This window comes from Schistocerca nitens, chromosome 12, assembly GCF_023898315.1.
Source record: "Schistocerca nitens isolate TAMUIC-IGC-003100 chromosome 12, iqSchNite1.1, whole genome shotgun sequence".
Taxonomy (NCBI): domain Eukaryota; kingdom Metazoa; phylum Arthropoda; class Insecta; order Orthoptera; family Acrididae; genus Schistocerca; species Schistocerca nitens.
This window is the reverse complement of record NC_064625.1, coordinates 136156865-136173558: the sequence shown is the minus strand read 5'-3', so window position 1 is coordinate 136173558 and position 16694 is coordinate 136156865. Positions and strand designations below refer to the sequence as shown.

At 47.7% G+C, this 16694-nt stretch overlaps 1 protein-coding gene across 1 annotated transcript in view; it reads left to right on the top strand.

Moving 5' to 3' along the window:
- The first annotated feature begins 396 nt into the window (after positions 1-396).
- LOC126214964 (uncharacterized) overlaps positions 397-16694 on the top strand; it is a 72813-nt gene continuing 56515 nt past the window's right edge. Inside the window, exon 1 of the mRNA XM_049941598.1 lies at positions 397-798. Coding sequence (XP_049797555.1) covers positions 397-798 — 402 coding nt within the window. The remainder of the gene's footprint in view (positions 799-16694) is intronic.

Sequence of the window (16694 nt, the reverse complement as noted above, 5' to 3'; positions counted from 1 at the left end):
ACTGTAACACACAAATCTTTTATGAAATTCTTGTTGTTCTCTTCAGTCCTGAGACTGGTTTGATGCAGCTCTCCATGCCACTCTATCCTGTGCAAGCTTCTTCATCCAGATCCAAATCATGGCCGCACGACTCGATTCGGGTAATGTGGCCGAGTCCAGTTCCCACACACTACAAGCCAGGTTCAGTCTTGCAAACGTGTCAAACACACCATAACCTCTGCGTCGTGCCCCGGCCTGCTCAACCACGCTCGCCTCCGACTCTCACGCGCCGTGCGGCTCTCCGGCTGTCCCCTTTCTAGTCCCCATGCCCGTCGTGGCCAAAGGCCACGTCAAACGGCCGAGCCCAAAGATCACACCATGCCAACCCGATCGATCAATTGATACGAGCGCAGCTCAATGGAGAAGTGTAAATGTGGAGAAGATTGCACTATCAGCAGCACTGATGTAGCACACTCTCTGTCAACAGATGGGCGGGAGGAGCGCATCCACGACACCGCCCCCGCCGCAGCCCCTGTAGCAGACCCCTGGGAGCTGTCAGTGGTGCTGGGAGTGTCGGTGTTGGTGGCGGCCATAGTGGTGGCGCTGGCCTGCTGGATGTGGCGCAACTGCATGTCCACCAGGCGCAACGCCCCCAAGAGGGACGCGCGGAGTCGTGGCGCCCCCACGAGGCAGCAGCAGGAGCCGCTGTCGGCCGACGAGGAGAGCGAGCTGGTGGAGAGCAGCGGCGTGGTCGACGTGGGTGGCGCCATGCTGTGCCGGCCGCCGCCGACCCCGCCGAACCACCCCTACGAGAACCTGGTCAGTCTGTGCCTGGCAGCCATACTCCCATCCTGACACGCTACTGTAGGCTGAGCCAGCGCCCACCGACGGCCAGCAGGTAGCCCCCGGACCACAGGTGCACAGGGGTGGGTAAGCAGCTGAAGTACACACAGGCAAGTGGCCACACATGATCTGCGTTACCTTACTCTTTCGGTCGAGTGTGCAGGGGCAGAAGGGAGGCCGGCTGGATCGTGTGTGTGTGCTATATGGGCACTTGGGGGTAACTGATACCAGATGCAAATGCCTTGCGGCCGAGCTGAGAGTTGGCTGGGACACCCAAGCCCTGTGGGACGTCCAGGTATGGTCTAGGTTGCATCTGCAGTCAGGCTATCTACACACTCAGGGGACAAAAACTCTAGGAACCCACCTAGTATTGCCGGCCGAAGTGGCCGTGCCATTCTATGCGCTTCAGTCTGGAACCACGTGACCGCTACGGTCGCAGGTTCGAATCCTGCCTCGAGCATGGATGTGTGTGATGTCCTTAGGTTAGTTAGGTGTGTTCTATATTCTAGGGGACTGATGACCACAGATGTTAAGTCCCATAGTGCTCTGAGCCATTTGAACCATTTGAACCACCTAGTATTGTATCGGATCTCCTATTTACCAGTGTAGTACAGCATCTCGACATGGCATGGACTCAACAAATCGTTGGAAGTCCCTTGCAGAAATTCTGAGCCATGCTGTCTCTACAGCCACCCATAACAGCCATCCATAACCATTGTGGCCCAGTGACATCACATTGCTGTTTGGGAACATAAAGTCTGTTAATGGCTACAAATGGTCTCCAAGTAGTAGAACACAGCCGTTTCCAGTCTATCATCGGTTCAGTAGGACCAGAAGACCCAGTCCATTCCAGGTAAAAACAGCCCAAATGATTATGGATCCATCACCAGCTTTCATAGGGCCTCGTTGAGAACCTGGATCCATGGCTTTGTGGGGTGTGCGCCCCAACTCACACAAAGCCTGTGATCTGCTCTTACCAAATTCAGGACTTCTGATGAGGCCACAGTTTTCCAGTCATCTGGGGTCAGTCTGTGTGTTGCAGCCATTCTCCCATCCCGTAGGCTGAGCCAGTGCCCACCGACGGCCAGCAGGTAGCCCCCGGACCACAGGTGCACAGGGGTGGGTAAGCAGCTGAAGTACACACAGGCAAGTGGCCACACATGATCTGCGTTACCCTACTCTCTCGGTCGAGTGTGCAGGGGCAGAAGGGAGGCCGGCTGGATCGTGTGTGTGCTATAGGGGCACTTGGGCGTAACTGATACCAGATGGAAATGCCTTGCGGCCGAGCTGAGTGTTGTCTGGGACACCCAAGCCTTGTGGGACGTCCAGATATGGTCTAGGTTGCATCTGCAGTCAGGCTATCTACGCACTCAGGAGACAAAAAGTCTTGGGACCCACCTAGTATTGCCGGCCGAAGTGGCCGTGCGGTTCTAGGCACTTCAGTCGGGAACCGCGTGACCGCTACATTCGCAGGTTCGAATCCTGCCTCGGGCATCGATATGTGTGATGTCCTTAGGTTAGTTCGGTTTAAGTAGTTCTAGGGGACTGATGACCTCATAAGTTTAGTCCCATAGTGCTCTGAGCCATTTGAACCATTTGAACCACCTAGTATTGTATCGGATCTCCTATTTACCAGTGTAGTACAGCATCTCGACATGGCATGGACTCAACAAATCGTTGGAAGTCCCTTGCAGAAATTCTGAGCCATGCTCTCTACAGCCACCCATAACAGCCATCCATAACCATTGTGGCCCAGTGACATCACATTGCTGTTTGGGAACATAAAGTCTGTTAATGGCTACAAATGGTCTCCAAGTAGTAGAACACAGCCGTTTCCAGTCTATCATCGGTTCAGTAGGACCAGAAGACCCAGTCCATTCCAGGTAAAAACAGCCCAAATGATTATGGATCCATCACCAGCTTTCATAGGGCCTCGTTGAGAACCTGGATCCATGGCTTTGTGGGGTGTGCGCCCCAACTCACACAAAGCCTGTGATCTGCTCTTACCAAATTCAGGACTTCTGATGAGGCCACAGTTTTCCAGTCATCTGGGGTCAGTCTGTGTGTTGCAGCCATTCTCCCATCCTGTAGGCTGAGCCAGTGCCCACCGACGGCCAGCAGGTAGCCCCCGGACCACAGGTGCACAGGGGTGGGTAAGCAGCTGAAGTACACACAGGCAAGTGGCCACACATGATCTGCGTTACCCTACTCTCTCGGTCGAGTGTGCAGGGGCAGAAGGGAGGCCGGCTGGATCGTGTGTGTGCTATAGGGGCACTTGGGCGTAACTGATACCAGATGCAAATGCCTTGCGGCCGAGCTGAGTGTTGTCTGGGACACCCAAGCCTTGTGGGACGTCCAGATATGGTCCAGGTTGCATCTGCAGTCAGGCTATCTACGCACTCAGGAGACAAAAAGTCTTGGGACCCACCTAGTGTCAGATCTCCTATTTACCAGTGTAGTGCAGCATCTCGACATGTCATGGACCCAACAAATCGCTGGAAGTCCCCTGCAGAAATTCTGAACCATGCTGCCGCTACAGCCGTCCATAACTGAGGTGCAGGATTTCGTGCACTAACTGACCTCTCGAATAGATTAGATTAGATTAGTTTTTCGTTCCATAGATCCGTGCTGAGGAGATCTTCGTGGATGTGGAACATGGCAATTTTTTTATGCTCAAATAACAATACAAATAGTATGAGATATACAATACATCATTTGTTTCTATTAAAAAATTCGTCAATGGACTAGAAGGAGTTGGCCACTAGTGAGTCTTTCAGGCTCCTTTTAAACTGATCTTTATTTGTAACAAAAATTTTTATGTTTGCTGGCAAATTATTGAAGATGAGTGTTCCTGAGTAGTGGACCCCTTTTTGAACTAAAGTAAGTGCTTTCAAGTCCTTGTGCAGATCATTTTTGTTCTGTGTATCATATGTATGAACTGAGCTGTTTGTTGGAAAAAGAGATATATTATTTAGGACAAATTTCATTAAGGAGTAAATATACTGAGAGGCAGTAGTTAGTATACCCAGTTCTTTGAAGAGGTTTCTACAGGACGTCCGTGAATTTACTCCACAAATAATACGTATTACACGCTTTTGGACTCTGAAAACTTTTGTTTCACTTGAAGAGTTACCCCAAAATATACCATATGACATTATAGAACGAAAGTAGGCAAAGTATCCAAGCCTTTTCATTTTTATGTCGCCTATGTCTGCTATCACTCGAATTGCAAATACAGATTTGTTAAGGCGTTGCTGCAGTTCTGTGGTGTGCTCCTCCTAACTGAATTTATTATCAAGTTGTAATCTCAGGAATTTAAGACTGTCAACCTCTTCTATCTGCTCTTCTTCATACTTAATGCATATACTGGGTGGAAACCTCTTACAGGTCCTGAATTGCATATAGTGAGTCTTTTCGAAGTTTAATGTCAGTGAGTTGGCTTTAAACCATTTATTAATATCCATGAAAACATCATTATCAGATCTTTCTAGAACTATACTTGACATACTATTTATTGCAATACTTGTGTCATCTGCAAACAAAACGAACTCTGCTTCTGGCAGAGTAACTGATGAAAGATCATTAATGTACACAAGAAAAAGCAATGGCCCTAAGATGGATCATTGTGGGACACCACATGTAATTTATTCCCATTCTGATGATGAGTGATGACTTAATTCACTAGTCCCTTGCACTGACACCCTTTGTTTCCTGTTTGCGAGGTATGACTTGAACCATTTTGCAGCACTGCCCGTGACACCATAGAATTCTAATTTATTTAAAAGGATGTCGTGGTTCACACAATCAAATGCCTTTGACAAATCACAGAAAATGCATGCTGCTTGTAATTTGTTATTTAATGAATTATGTACATTTTCATTGTAGGTGTAAATAGCCTTCTCGGTATTAGAATCCTTCAGAAATCCAAACTGTGTTCTTGATAATATGTTATTTATGGTTAGATGGTTGAGAAGGAGCCTGTACGTTTTCTAAAATTTTTGAGAATGCTGGCAAAAGTGAAATCGGTCTGTAGTTTGATGGTACCTCTTTATCCCCTTTCTCGAATAGAGGCTTAACATCTGCATATTTTAGCCAGTCAGGAGATGTCCCAGTTATAATTGACCCACAAATGTTTGATGGGATTCACATCAGGCTATCTGGCTAGTCAGATCATTCACTCGAATTGTCCAGAATCTTCTTCAAACCAGTTGCGAACCATTGTGGCCCAGTGACATCACATTGCTGTTTGGGAACATAAAGTCTGTTAATGGCTACAAATGGTCTCCAAGTACTAGAACACAGCCATTTCCAGTCTGTCATTGGTTAGGACCAGAAGACCATTCCAGGTAAAAACAGTCCAAACGATTATGGATCCATCACCAGCTTTCATAGAGCCTCGTTGAGAACCTGGATCCATGGCTTTGTGGGGTGTACGCCCCAAACCACACAAAGCTTGTGATCTGCTCTTACCAAATTCAGGACATACGACGAGGCCACAGTTTTCCAGTCATCTGGGGTCAGTCTGTGTGTTGCAGCCATTCTCCCACCCTGACTCACTACTGTAAGCTGAGCCAGCGCCTACCGACGGCCAGCAGGCAGCCCACGGACCACAGGTGCACAGGGGTGGGTAAGCAGCTGACGTACACACAGGCAAGTGGCCACACATGATCTGCGTTACCCTACTCTCTCGGTCGAGTGTGCAGGGGCAGAAGGGAGGCCGGCTGAATCGTGTGTGTGCTATAGGGGGACTTGGGGGTAACTGATACCAGATGCAAATGCCTTGCGGCCGAGCTGAGAGTTGGCTGGGACACCCAAGCCCTGTGGGACGTCCAGGTATGGTCTAGGTTGCATCTGCAGTCAGGCTATCTACACACTCAGGGGACAAAAACTCTAGGAACCCACCCAGTATTGCCGGCCGGTGTGGCCGTGCCATTCTAGGCGCTTCAGTCTGGAACCACGTGACCGCTACGGTCGCAGGTTCGAATCCTGCCTCGAGCATGGATGTGTGATGTCCTTAGGTTAGTTAGGTTTGTTCTAAGTTCTAGGGGACTGATGACCACAGATGTTAAGTCCCATAGTGCTCAGAGCCATTTGAACCATTTGAACCACCTAGTATTGTATCAGATCTCCCATTTACCAGTGTAGTGCAGCATCTCGACATGGCATGGATTCAACAAATCGTTGGAAGTCCCCTGCATGAGCCATGCTGGCTCTACAGCCATCCATAACTCAGGTGCAGGATTTCGTGCACTAGCTGACCTCTCGAACATGGCCCACAAATGTTTGATGGGATTCACATCAGGCTATCTGGCTGGTCAGATCATTCACTCGAATTCTCCAGAATTGTGAACCATTGTGGCCCAGTGACTTGACATTGCTGTTTGGGAAGTCTGTTAATGGCTACAAATGGTCTCCCAGTAGTAGAACATAGCCGTTTCCAGTCTATCATCGGTTCAGTAGGACCAGAAGACCCAGTCCATTCCAGGTAAAAGCAGTCCAAACGATTATGGATCCATCACCAGCTTTCATAGGGCCTCGTTGAGAATCTGGATCCACGGCTTAGTGGGGTGTGCGCCCCACTCCACGCAAAGCCTGTGTTCTGCTCTTCCCAAATTCAGGACATCTGACCAGGCCACAGTTTTCCAGTCATGTGTGATCCGACCAATATGGTCACGAGTGCAAGAGAGGCGCTGCAGCTCTACAAAGTAGTGTCCCTTTATACCCTGTGTACGTGATACTACCGCCAACTGTGTGTGTGCATATCGCTACCATATTACTTTTAGCACCTCAGACATCCCCTCCTAATCCACTCGCAGTTTTCAACAAGACTTGGTGAACACATACCATTAACCGTCTGAGAAGAATAGCTATTGGAGATAAGAACCTACATATCGAAGGGGTGGTGGTAGGGACGAAAAAGAACGCCCAAATAACCAGACTTTATTCATCCAGTGTTTGAGACCGGGAGCACTTAGTGATCTGGAACAATCTTTATACATGTAATTCTGCAGGGTTTTGTGGCTGTTGTCCCTGAAGTTAAAACCTTCCGGGTTATTAGGCCGCATCATATTTCCACTAAAATGATCGACGTTTCGACCCCTCTGCTGGGATCTTCCTCAGGATCTGCTGTTCTAGCAGTAGTGGACACCAGAAGATCCTGAGGAAGATCCCAGCAGAGGGGTCGAAACTCCGACCATTTTAGTAGAAATATGACGCGGCCTAATAACCCAGAAGATTTTAACATCAATCTTTATACATGTTCAAAAGCTTTACGAAACTTATTTTCACTGACAACCCCACAAAATGGTTAAAGAAAATAGGTTTATCGCTTACTACATCAGCCATGACGTTTTATTACTCCTTCACTATTAAATGTATTTGTGACATAATTTACAGAGGCTATTCACGCAAACCACTAAATTTACTTGCAAAATTATATCGTTGTATCAGGAGTTCAACGAGGACAATGCAATGTAGTCGAATTAAGTTGGATGATGCTGAGGGGATTAGATTAGGAAATGAGACACTTAAAGTAGTAAAGGAGTTTTGCTATTTGGGAAGCAAAATAACCGATGATGGTCGAAGTAGAGAAGATATAAAATGTAGACTGGCAATGGCAACGAAAGCGTTTCTGAAGAAGAGAAATTTGTTAACATCGAGTATAGATTAAAGTGTCAGGAAGTTGTTTCTGAAAGTATTTGTATGGAGTGTAGCGATGTATGGAAGTGAAAGATGGACGATAAATGGTTTGGACAAGAAGAGAATAGAAGCTTTCAAAATGTGGTGCTACAGAAGAATGCTGAAGATAAGGTGGGTAGATCACGTAACTAATGAGGAAGTATTGAATAGGATGGGGGAGAAGAGAAGTTTGTGGCACAACTTGACAAGAAGAAGGGACCGATTGGTAGGACATGTTCTGAGGCATCAAGGGATCGCAAATTTAGCATTGGAGGGCAGCGTGGAGGGTAAAAATCGTAGAGGGAGACCAAGAGATGAATGCAGATTCAGAAGGATGTAGGTTGCAGTAGGTACTGGGAGATGAAGAAGCTTGCACAGGATAGAGTGGCATGGAAAGCTGCATCAAACCAGTCTCGGGACTGAAGACCACAACAACAACAATCAGGAGTCGTAACGTAATGATAACTGAGATCCGTGAAGAACTGCCCCATCATGCATGGCTTTTAAAGTTATTACTTCTTCACTACTGATTCCATTCCCAACACATTTGGCAGAGAGCACCTACATATGCCGCTGAATGTACTTAGAAAATTGTATCATTGTACGATTTACATTTCAGGAGATACGACGTCATAAACATATACGAAATATTTACGGCACGTGTGAATGTGGGCAAAGCCACTAGTAAAAAGCACCTCTTCCATCATATGTTACCCTTCCGAGAAATCGTAATGTCCTGCTTTGAACATACGTCTCGGAAATGGTAAACGTCCGCTCATGAGCCTTCATCATGTCTGTGCATGGTTGCAAAAACACCGGTAATCATAAAAGCATTCTTGTTGTTTGGAAAGAGAGCACTGTCTAAGCACGGCCCGGAAAATCAGAACGATTATGTAAACAGAATTCGAAGCACTGTCCTACAGAAGATAAAAGGCTGGAATTTTCGGCGTCCTGCAGCTGCTAGTCTGGAGGTGTCCTAATGCCACAATGGCAGATGAGGGACAGCATCCCGCCAAAAATGGATGATCTGCTTCAGCTTGTCTTTGAACATTTGAGCAAAGAAGACATCACATTACTCTCACAACTTTCCATAGATACCTCGCCCCAATGTTGTTCAAACCAGTCTGTAGGGTCACAGCACAAAGGAAAGTTTTGTGAATGAAAGGAGCTTTCTGACTGGCTCTTACTGAACTTACCCACCAAATGAGTGATGCTAACTGTGTGGAAGCACTGTCCACCATTTTTTTCTGCGGACAAGACTTTCAGTGGCAAAACTCATGCTCATAAATTAAGAATAATTGCAGAATGTGGTGCTACAACGTGCTACTACACAAAACTGGCGCTAATAGCATAGCCACATAGGGAACACACACGACACAGATCTGTAAGTCCACGGTATTGGTGATAAGTTGAGAAAACCGTCCCGAAACACATGTGCTACAAAACGCCACTGTTTCCTGCCCGTGTTCTCCGACATCAATATGGGGTATGATTACCATGCACACGTACACAGGCCGCACAACGGGTTGGCACACTCTGGATCACGTGGTCGAGCAGCTGCTGGGGCATAGCCTCCCATTCTTGCACCAGTGACTGTCGGAGCTCCAAAAGTGTCCTAGGGGTTTGAAGACGTGCAGCGATACGTCGACCGAGAACATCCCAGACGTGCTCGATGGGGTTTAGGTCTGGAGAACAGGCAGGCCACTCCATTCGCCTGATATCTTCTGTTTCACGGTACTCCACCACAAAGGCAGCTCGGTGGGGCCGTGCGTTATCATCCATCAGGAGGAAGGTGGGACCCACTGCATCTCTGAAAAGGCGGACATACTGGTGCAAAATGACGTCCCGATACACCTGACCTCTTACAGTTCCTCTGTCAAAGACATGCAGGGGTGTACGTGCACCAATCATAATCCCACCCCACACCATCAAACCATGACCTCCATACAGTTCCCTTTCAAGGACATTAAGGGGTTGATATCTGGTTGCTGGTTCACGCCAGATGAAAACGCGGCGAGAATCACTGTTCAGACTATACCTGGACTCGTCCTTAACCTGACCATGAGCTGTGTTCTTGACACCAGGCTTTACGGGCTCTCCTGTGACCAGGGGTCAGTGGGATGCACCGTGCAGGTCTCCGGGCGAATAAACCGTGTCTGTTCAGTTGCCTGTAGACTGTGTGTCTGAGACAACTCTTGCAGTGGCTGCGGTAAAGTCCCGAGTAAAGCTACCTGCAATACTCCGTGGCCGTCTGCAGGCACTGATGGTGAGATATCGGTCTTCTTGTGGTGTTGTACACTGTGGACGTCCCGTACTGTAGCGCCTGGACACATTTCTTGTCTGCTGGCATCGGTGCCATAATATTGAGATCACACTTTGTGGCACACGGAGGGGTCTGTGGTACGACTTGCTATGTTTGACCATCCTCCAGTCAAATGGCTCTGAGCACTATGGGACTTAACTTCTAAGGTCATCAGTCCCCTAGAAATAAGTACTTAAACCTAGCCAACCTAAGGACATCACACATATCCATGCCCGAGGCAGGATTCGAACCTGTGACCGTAGCGGTCGCGCGGTTTCAGACTGTAGTTCCTAGAACGGCATTCTCCAGTCGCCCTAGTATTCTACCCTCATAACGTCATCAATGTGTGTTCTTTGAGCCATTTTCAACACACAGTCACCATTGGAATGTCTGAAAAAGTCTGCACACTTACTCGCTGCGTCGTACTCTGACATGCACTAACACCCCTCTGCGTATGTGGACTGCTGCCAGCGCCACCGTGCGACGACCGCAGGTCAAATGCACCGCATGGTCATACCCGGAGGTGATTTAAACTCGCAAACCGCCCACCAGAGTTTTGTTTCACCATGTATCAGGATCATCCTTAATTTATGAGCGTGGGTGTATTTTGTACACATCGCAATATTGTACTGATAGTTAAATCCTACAAAAGTGATCTACAGATTATGAAATATGGGAACACACTTCCTCAATTACACTGTTCTGCTACTGTCGAGGAAACCTTGAATATTTCAACGTAAAACCGATCGCCAACTCACATATATCACCACATACCATATCCATGTAGTGAACACACAATTCATATCCTGTACCAAACAAAATCATCACTTCTGCATCCTACATTTAGCTATCGACCACCAGACACTTGTACATATACTGCAAAGAAAGACAGGATAAGTACATGGACCGTATATAGTCCTCGCAGCACTAGATATTTCCCGTGAGCTCGGAAGGTCATCCACTGCAGACGATAGTCACAAGTCACCAAGTCATCGAGTCACACCCACTGGCCCGACACATGACCAGAGCGCCCTCAGCGGACCGAGGTCACTCTCCGAAATGTTGTAGAAAAGCTGGGTCCGTCTCCCTTGGTACAAAGACGTTACTGTTTCTGACCCCGACCTGCTTGCTTGTTTGCTTTCTACAGCCATCTCCAGACTCTGGGATTACAAGAAAATATGAATTTTCACATGGTTTGCTAGAATATGCCGGCCGCTGTGGCCGAGCGGTTCTACTAGCTTCAATACGGAACCGCACTGCTGACACGGTCGCAGGTTCGAATCGTGCCTCGGGCATGGATGTGTGTGATGTCCTTAGGTTAGTTAGGTTTAAGTAGTTCTAAGTTATAGGGGACTGATGACCTCAGAAGTTAAGTCCCATAGTGCTCACAGCCACAATGTAGTAGTGATGAAGAGTAGGCTAAAGTTTAAGAGATTAGTCAGGAAGAATCAAAGTGGGATAAAGATAATGTAGTACGTAAAGGGAGAGGAAAACCTAATAGTCAAGGGGGACTGGAATGCTGTTGTAGAAGAAGGAGTAGAAGGTGAGGTTACAGGAGAATAGGGGATTGCGCCAAGGAATGAAGAGTAGAGAGACTAATTGAGCTCTGTAACAAATTTCAACTAGTGACAGCGAATCACAATAGCAGGAAGTATAAATGGAAAAGGTCGGGTGATATGGGAAGTTTTCAGTTAGATTACATCATGGTCAGACAAAGATTCCGAAATCAGATACTCGATTGTAACGCGTACCCAGGAGCAGATGTAGACTCAGATCACAATGTAGTAGGCCGGCCGGAGTGGCCGAGCGGTTCTAGGCGCTACAGTCTGGAACCGGGCTACCACTATGGTCGCAGGTTCGAATTCTGCCTCGGGCATGGATGAGTGTGTTGCCCTCAGGTTAGTTAGGTTTAAGTAGTTCTAAGTTCTAGGGGACTGATGACCTCAGATGTTAAGTCCCGTAGTGGTTAGAGCCATTTGAACCTTTTTTTTTTCCTAGAATATCATACCATTTTAGCGATACTTCTCGATTCAAGCACATAACAATATCAAACTTTCTGGCAGATTAAAACTCTGTGCCCGACCGAGACTCGCACTCGGGACCTTTGCCTTTCGCGGGCAAGTGCTCTACCATCTGCGCTACCCAAGCACGACTCACGCCCCGTCCTCACAGCTTTACTTCTGACAGTATCTCGTCTCCTACCTTCCAAACTTCACAGAAGCTCTCCTGCCAACCTTGCAGAACTAGCACTCCTGAAAGAAAGGATACTGCGGAGACATGGCTTAGCCACAGCCTGGGGGATGTTTCCAGAATGAGATTTTCACTCTGCAGCGGAGTGTGCGCTGATATGAAACTTCCTGGCAGATTAAAACTGTGTGCCCGACCGAGGTTCGAACTCGGGACCTTTGCCTTTCGCGGGCAAGTGCTCTACCATCTGAGCTACCGAAGCACGAATCACGGCCGGTCCTCACAGCTTTACTTCTGTCTTCTCTTAGGAGACGAGATACTGGCAGAAAGCCGTGAGGCCATAGGTCAAACGGATATCAACTGAGTTTTTAAAATAGAAACCTCCATTTTTATTACATATTCCTGTAGTACGTAAAGAAATATGAATGTTTTAGTTGGACCACTTCCTTCGCTTTGTGATAGATGGCGCTGTAATAGTCACAAACGTATAAGTACGTGGTATCACGTAACATTCCGCCAGTGCGGACGGTATTTGCTTCGTGATACATTACGCGTGTTAAAATGGACCGCTTACCAATTGCGGAAAAGGTCGATATCGTGTTGATGTATGGCTGTTGTATTCAAAATGCCCAACGGGCGTGTACTATGTATGCTGCTCGGTATCCTGGACGACATCATCCAAGTGTCCGGACCGTTCGCCGGATAGTTACGTTATTTAAGGAAACAAGAAGTGTTGAGCCACATGTGAAACGTCAACCACGACCTGCAACAAATGATGATGCCCAAGTAGATGTTTTAGCTGCTGTCGCGGCTAATACGCACATCAGTAGCAGACAAATTGCTCGAGAATCTAGAATCTCAAAAACATCGGTGTTGAGAATGCTACATCAACATCGATTGCACCCGTACCATATTTCTATGCACCAGGGATTGTATGGCGACGACTTTGAACGTCGTGTACAGTTCTGCCACTGGGCACAAGAGAATTTACGGGACGATGTCAGATTTTCTGCACGCGTTCTATTTAGCGACGAAGCGTCATTCACCAACAGCGGTAACGTATACCGGCATTATATGCACTATTGCACAACGGAAAATCCACGATGGTTGCGACAAGTGGAACATCAGCGACCTTGGCGGGTTAATGTATGGTGCGGCATTTTAGGAGGCAGGATAATTGGACCCCATTTTATCGATGGCAATCTAATTGGTGCAATGTATTCTGATTTCCTACGTAATGCTCCACCGATGTTACTACAAGATGTTTCAGTGCATGACAGAATGACGATGTACTTCCAACATGATGGATGTCCGGCACACAGCTCGCGTGCGGTTGAAGCGGTATTGAATACCATATTTCATGACAGGTGGATTGGTCGTCGAAGCACCATACCATCGCCCGCACGTTCCGCGGATTTCTTTCTGTGGGGAAAGGTGAAGGATATTTGCTACCGTGATCCACGGACAACACCTGACAAAATGCGTCAGCGCATTGTCCATGCATGTGCGAACATTACGGAAGGCGAACTACTCGCTGTTGAGAGGAATGTCGTTACACGTATTGCCAAATACATTGAGGTTGACGGACATCATTTTGAGCATTTATTGCATTAATGTGGTATTTACAGGTAATCACGCTGTAACAGCATGCGTTCTCAGAAATGATAAGTTCGCAGAGGTACATGTATCACAATGGAACAACCGAAATAAAATGTTCAAACGTACCTACGTTCTTTATTTTAATTTAAAAAACCTACCTGTTACCAACTGTACGTCTAAAATTGTGAGCCATATGTTTGTGACTATGAAGCGCCATCTATCACAAAGCGAAAAAGTGGTCCAACTAAAACATTCATATTTCTTCACGTACTACACGAATATTTAATAAAAAGTGGCGGTTCCAATTTAAAAAGCGCAGTTGATATACGTTTGACCTATGGAAGCGCCATCTAGCAGGCCAACCATAGCGCCATCTGGTTTCCCCCTTCATGCTAGACAAGTTTCGTTCTTTGTAGTTTTTTCGTTTGGCGCTTATTTCCTGAGATATTTGCCCTGGATATATTTATCTCTGAATTGTAATAACATTACTGCTACGTTCCTGTTTGAACTAATAGTGTGTCTCTCAGACACGTGCATGATTTTGAAATCAGTAGTTTCCTAATTTCTTACCGGTTATTGAGAGGCCAGTTGTTATTGTGTGTTTAATAGCCTGAAACAGATTCTATTGATGGTGGAACTAGAATTCCTTCAATGACGGCAGATCGATATTGTAATTAATTTCATGTATTAATTCTACTGATGATGTGTTGTAACGAGTTACTGTGTTCCTAGTTATTTAAGGCAGATGTCAGTCCGCTGTAGATACCCACTAGTTATGGTATTTTCTCGTGCCCATTCGTGACCGTTGCTCCTCCAATCTGGGGGTCTATGTCGAGCCTCTATCGGAAACAGCCCGTGGTCTGACGGTAGCGCTCTCGGTTCCTGCGCAAGGGGCCCCGTGTTCGATTCCCGGCGGGAGTCAGGTTTTCCCTGCCTCGTGATGACTGGGTGATGTGTGTCCTTCATCATCATTTCATCATCATTGACTCGCAAGTCGCCGAAGTGGCGTCAACTAAAAACGACTTGCAATACGGCGGCCAAACTTCCCCGTATGGAGCCTCCCGGCCAACAATGCCATACGATCATTTCATTTGTCGAAAACAGCTGAGCGGCAGGGCGTCCGTTTTCTGAGCGTAGTTGTTGAATCACACGAGCTTGTTTGCTCACATGAAATTTTATATGCTAAATTGTGTGGTGCCTACCATTTAAGTAACCTGTTGCGTGCCATGGTCTCTGATTGTTGCCTGAACTCTGAATTACACTCTTGGAAATGGAAAAAGGAACACATTGACACCGGTGTGTCAGACCCACCATACTTGCTCCGGACACTGCGAGAGGGCTGTACAAGCAATGATCACACGCACGGCACAGCGGACACACCAGGAACCGCGGTGTTGGCCGTCGACTGGCGCTAGCTGCGCAGCATTTGTGCACCGCCGCCGTCAGTGTCAGCCAGTTTGCCGTGGCATACGGAGCTCCATCGCAGTCTTTAACACTGGTAGCATGCCGCGACAGCGTGGACGTGAACCGTATGTGCAGTTGACGGACTTTGAGCGAGGGCGTATAGTGGGCATGCGGGAGGCCGGGTGGACGTACCGCCGAATTGCTCAACACGTGGGGCGGGAGGTCTCCACAGTACATCGATGTTGTCGCCAGTGGTCGGCGGAAGGTGCACGTGCCCGTCGACCTGGGACCGGACCGCAGCGACGCACGGATGCACGACAAGACCGTAGGATCCTACGCAGTGCCGTAGGGGACCGCACCGCCACTTCCCAGCAAATTAGGGACACTGTTGCTCCTGGGGTATCGGCGTGGACCATTCGCAACCGTCTCCCTGAAGCTGGGCAACGGTCCCGCACACCGTTAGGCCGTCTTCCGCTCACGCCCCAACATCGTGCAGCCCGCCTCCAGTGGTGTCGCGACAGGCGTGAATGGAGGGACGAATGGAGACGTGTCGTCTTCAGCGATGAGAGTAGCTTCTGCCTTGGTGCCAATGATGGTCGTATGCGTGTTTGGCGCCGTGCAGGTGAGCGCCACAATCAGGACTGCATACGACCGAGGCACACAGGGCCAACACCCGGCATCATGGTGTGGGGAGCGATCTCCTACACTGGCCGTACACCACTGGTGATCGTCGAGGGGACACTGAATAGTGCACGGTACATCCAAACCGTCATCGAACCCATCGTTCTACCATTCCTAGACCGGCAAGGGAACTTGCTGTTCCAACAGGACAATGCACGTCCGCATGTATCCCGTGCCACCCAACGTGCTCTAGAAGGTGTAAGTCAACTACCCTGGCCAGCAAGATCTCCGGATCTGTCCCCCATTGAGCATGTTTGGGACTGGATGAAGCGTCGTCTCACGCGGTCTGCACGTCCAGCACGAACGCTGGTCCAACTGAGGCGCCAGGTGGAAATGGCATGGCAAGCCGTTCCACAGGACTACATCCAGCATCTCTACGATCGTCTCCATGGGAGAATAGCAGCCTGCATTGCTGCGAAAGGTGGATATACAGTGTACTAGTGCCGACATTGTGCACGCTCTGTTGCCTGTGTCTATGTGCCTGTGGTTCTGTCAGTGTGATCATGTGATGTATCTGACCCCAGGAATGTGTCAATAAAGTTTCCCCTTCCTGGGACAATGAATTCACGGTCTTCTTATTTCAATTTCCAGGAGTGTATTTTGGTTATAACAATCACTGTCGTAATGAAACATTACATTATTTAAATTTTAGTATATTGTGCTTCAGCTTGATTACAATTTAGAGTACATAAAATTTAACTCATTTCAGTAAGTGTGTAATAGGACATAAGTGGCGCGTTTTTATGACCGTTTAAAATTGAAGTAATTTATTTTCACGGGAATGGTAATTTTAAAGATGTGTGGTAGTTTTAAACATGTGATGCTTTTATTTGTCAAGTTCTCTTGTTTAAAGGTACCAAATGAAACGTTCGGTGCAGCTGTCGACGGTGCTTGCCTGATGTGTGACTTTGGTCTAGTCCTACCACCCTACAGCCTATTGTGCTGAGCTTGTGTCGTTGCGTAAAAGGTGGAATTACACTACTGTCCATTAAAATTGCTACACCAAGAAGAAATGCAGATG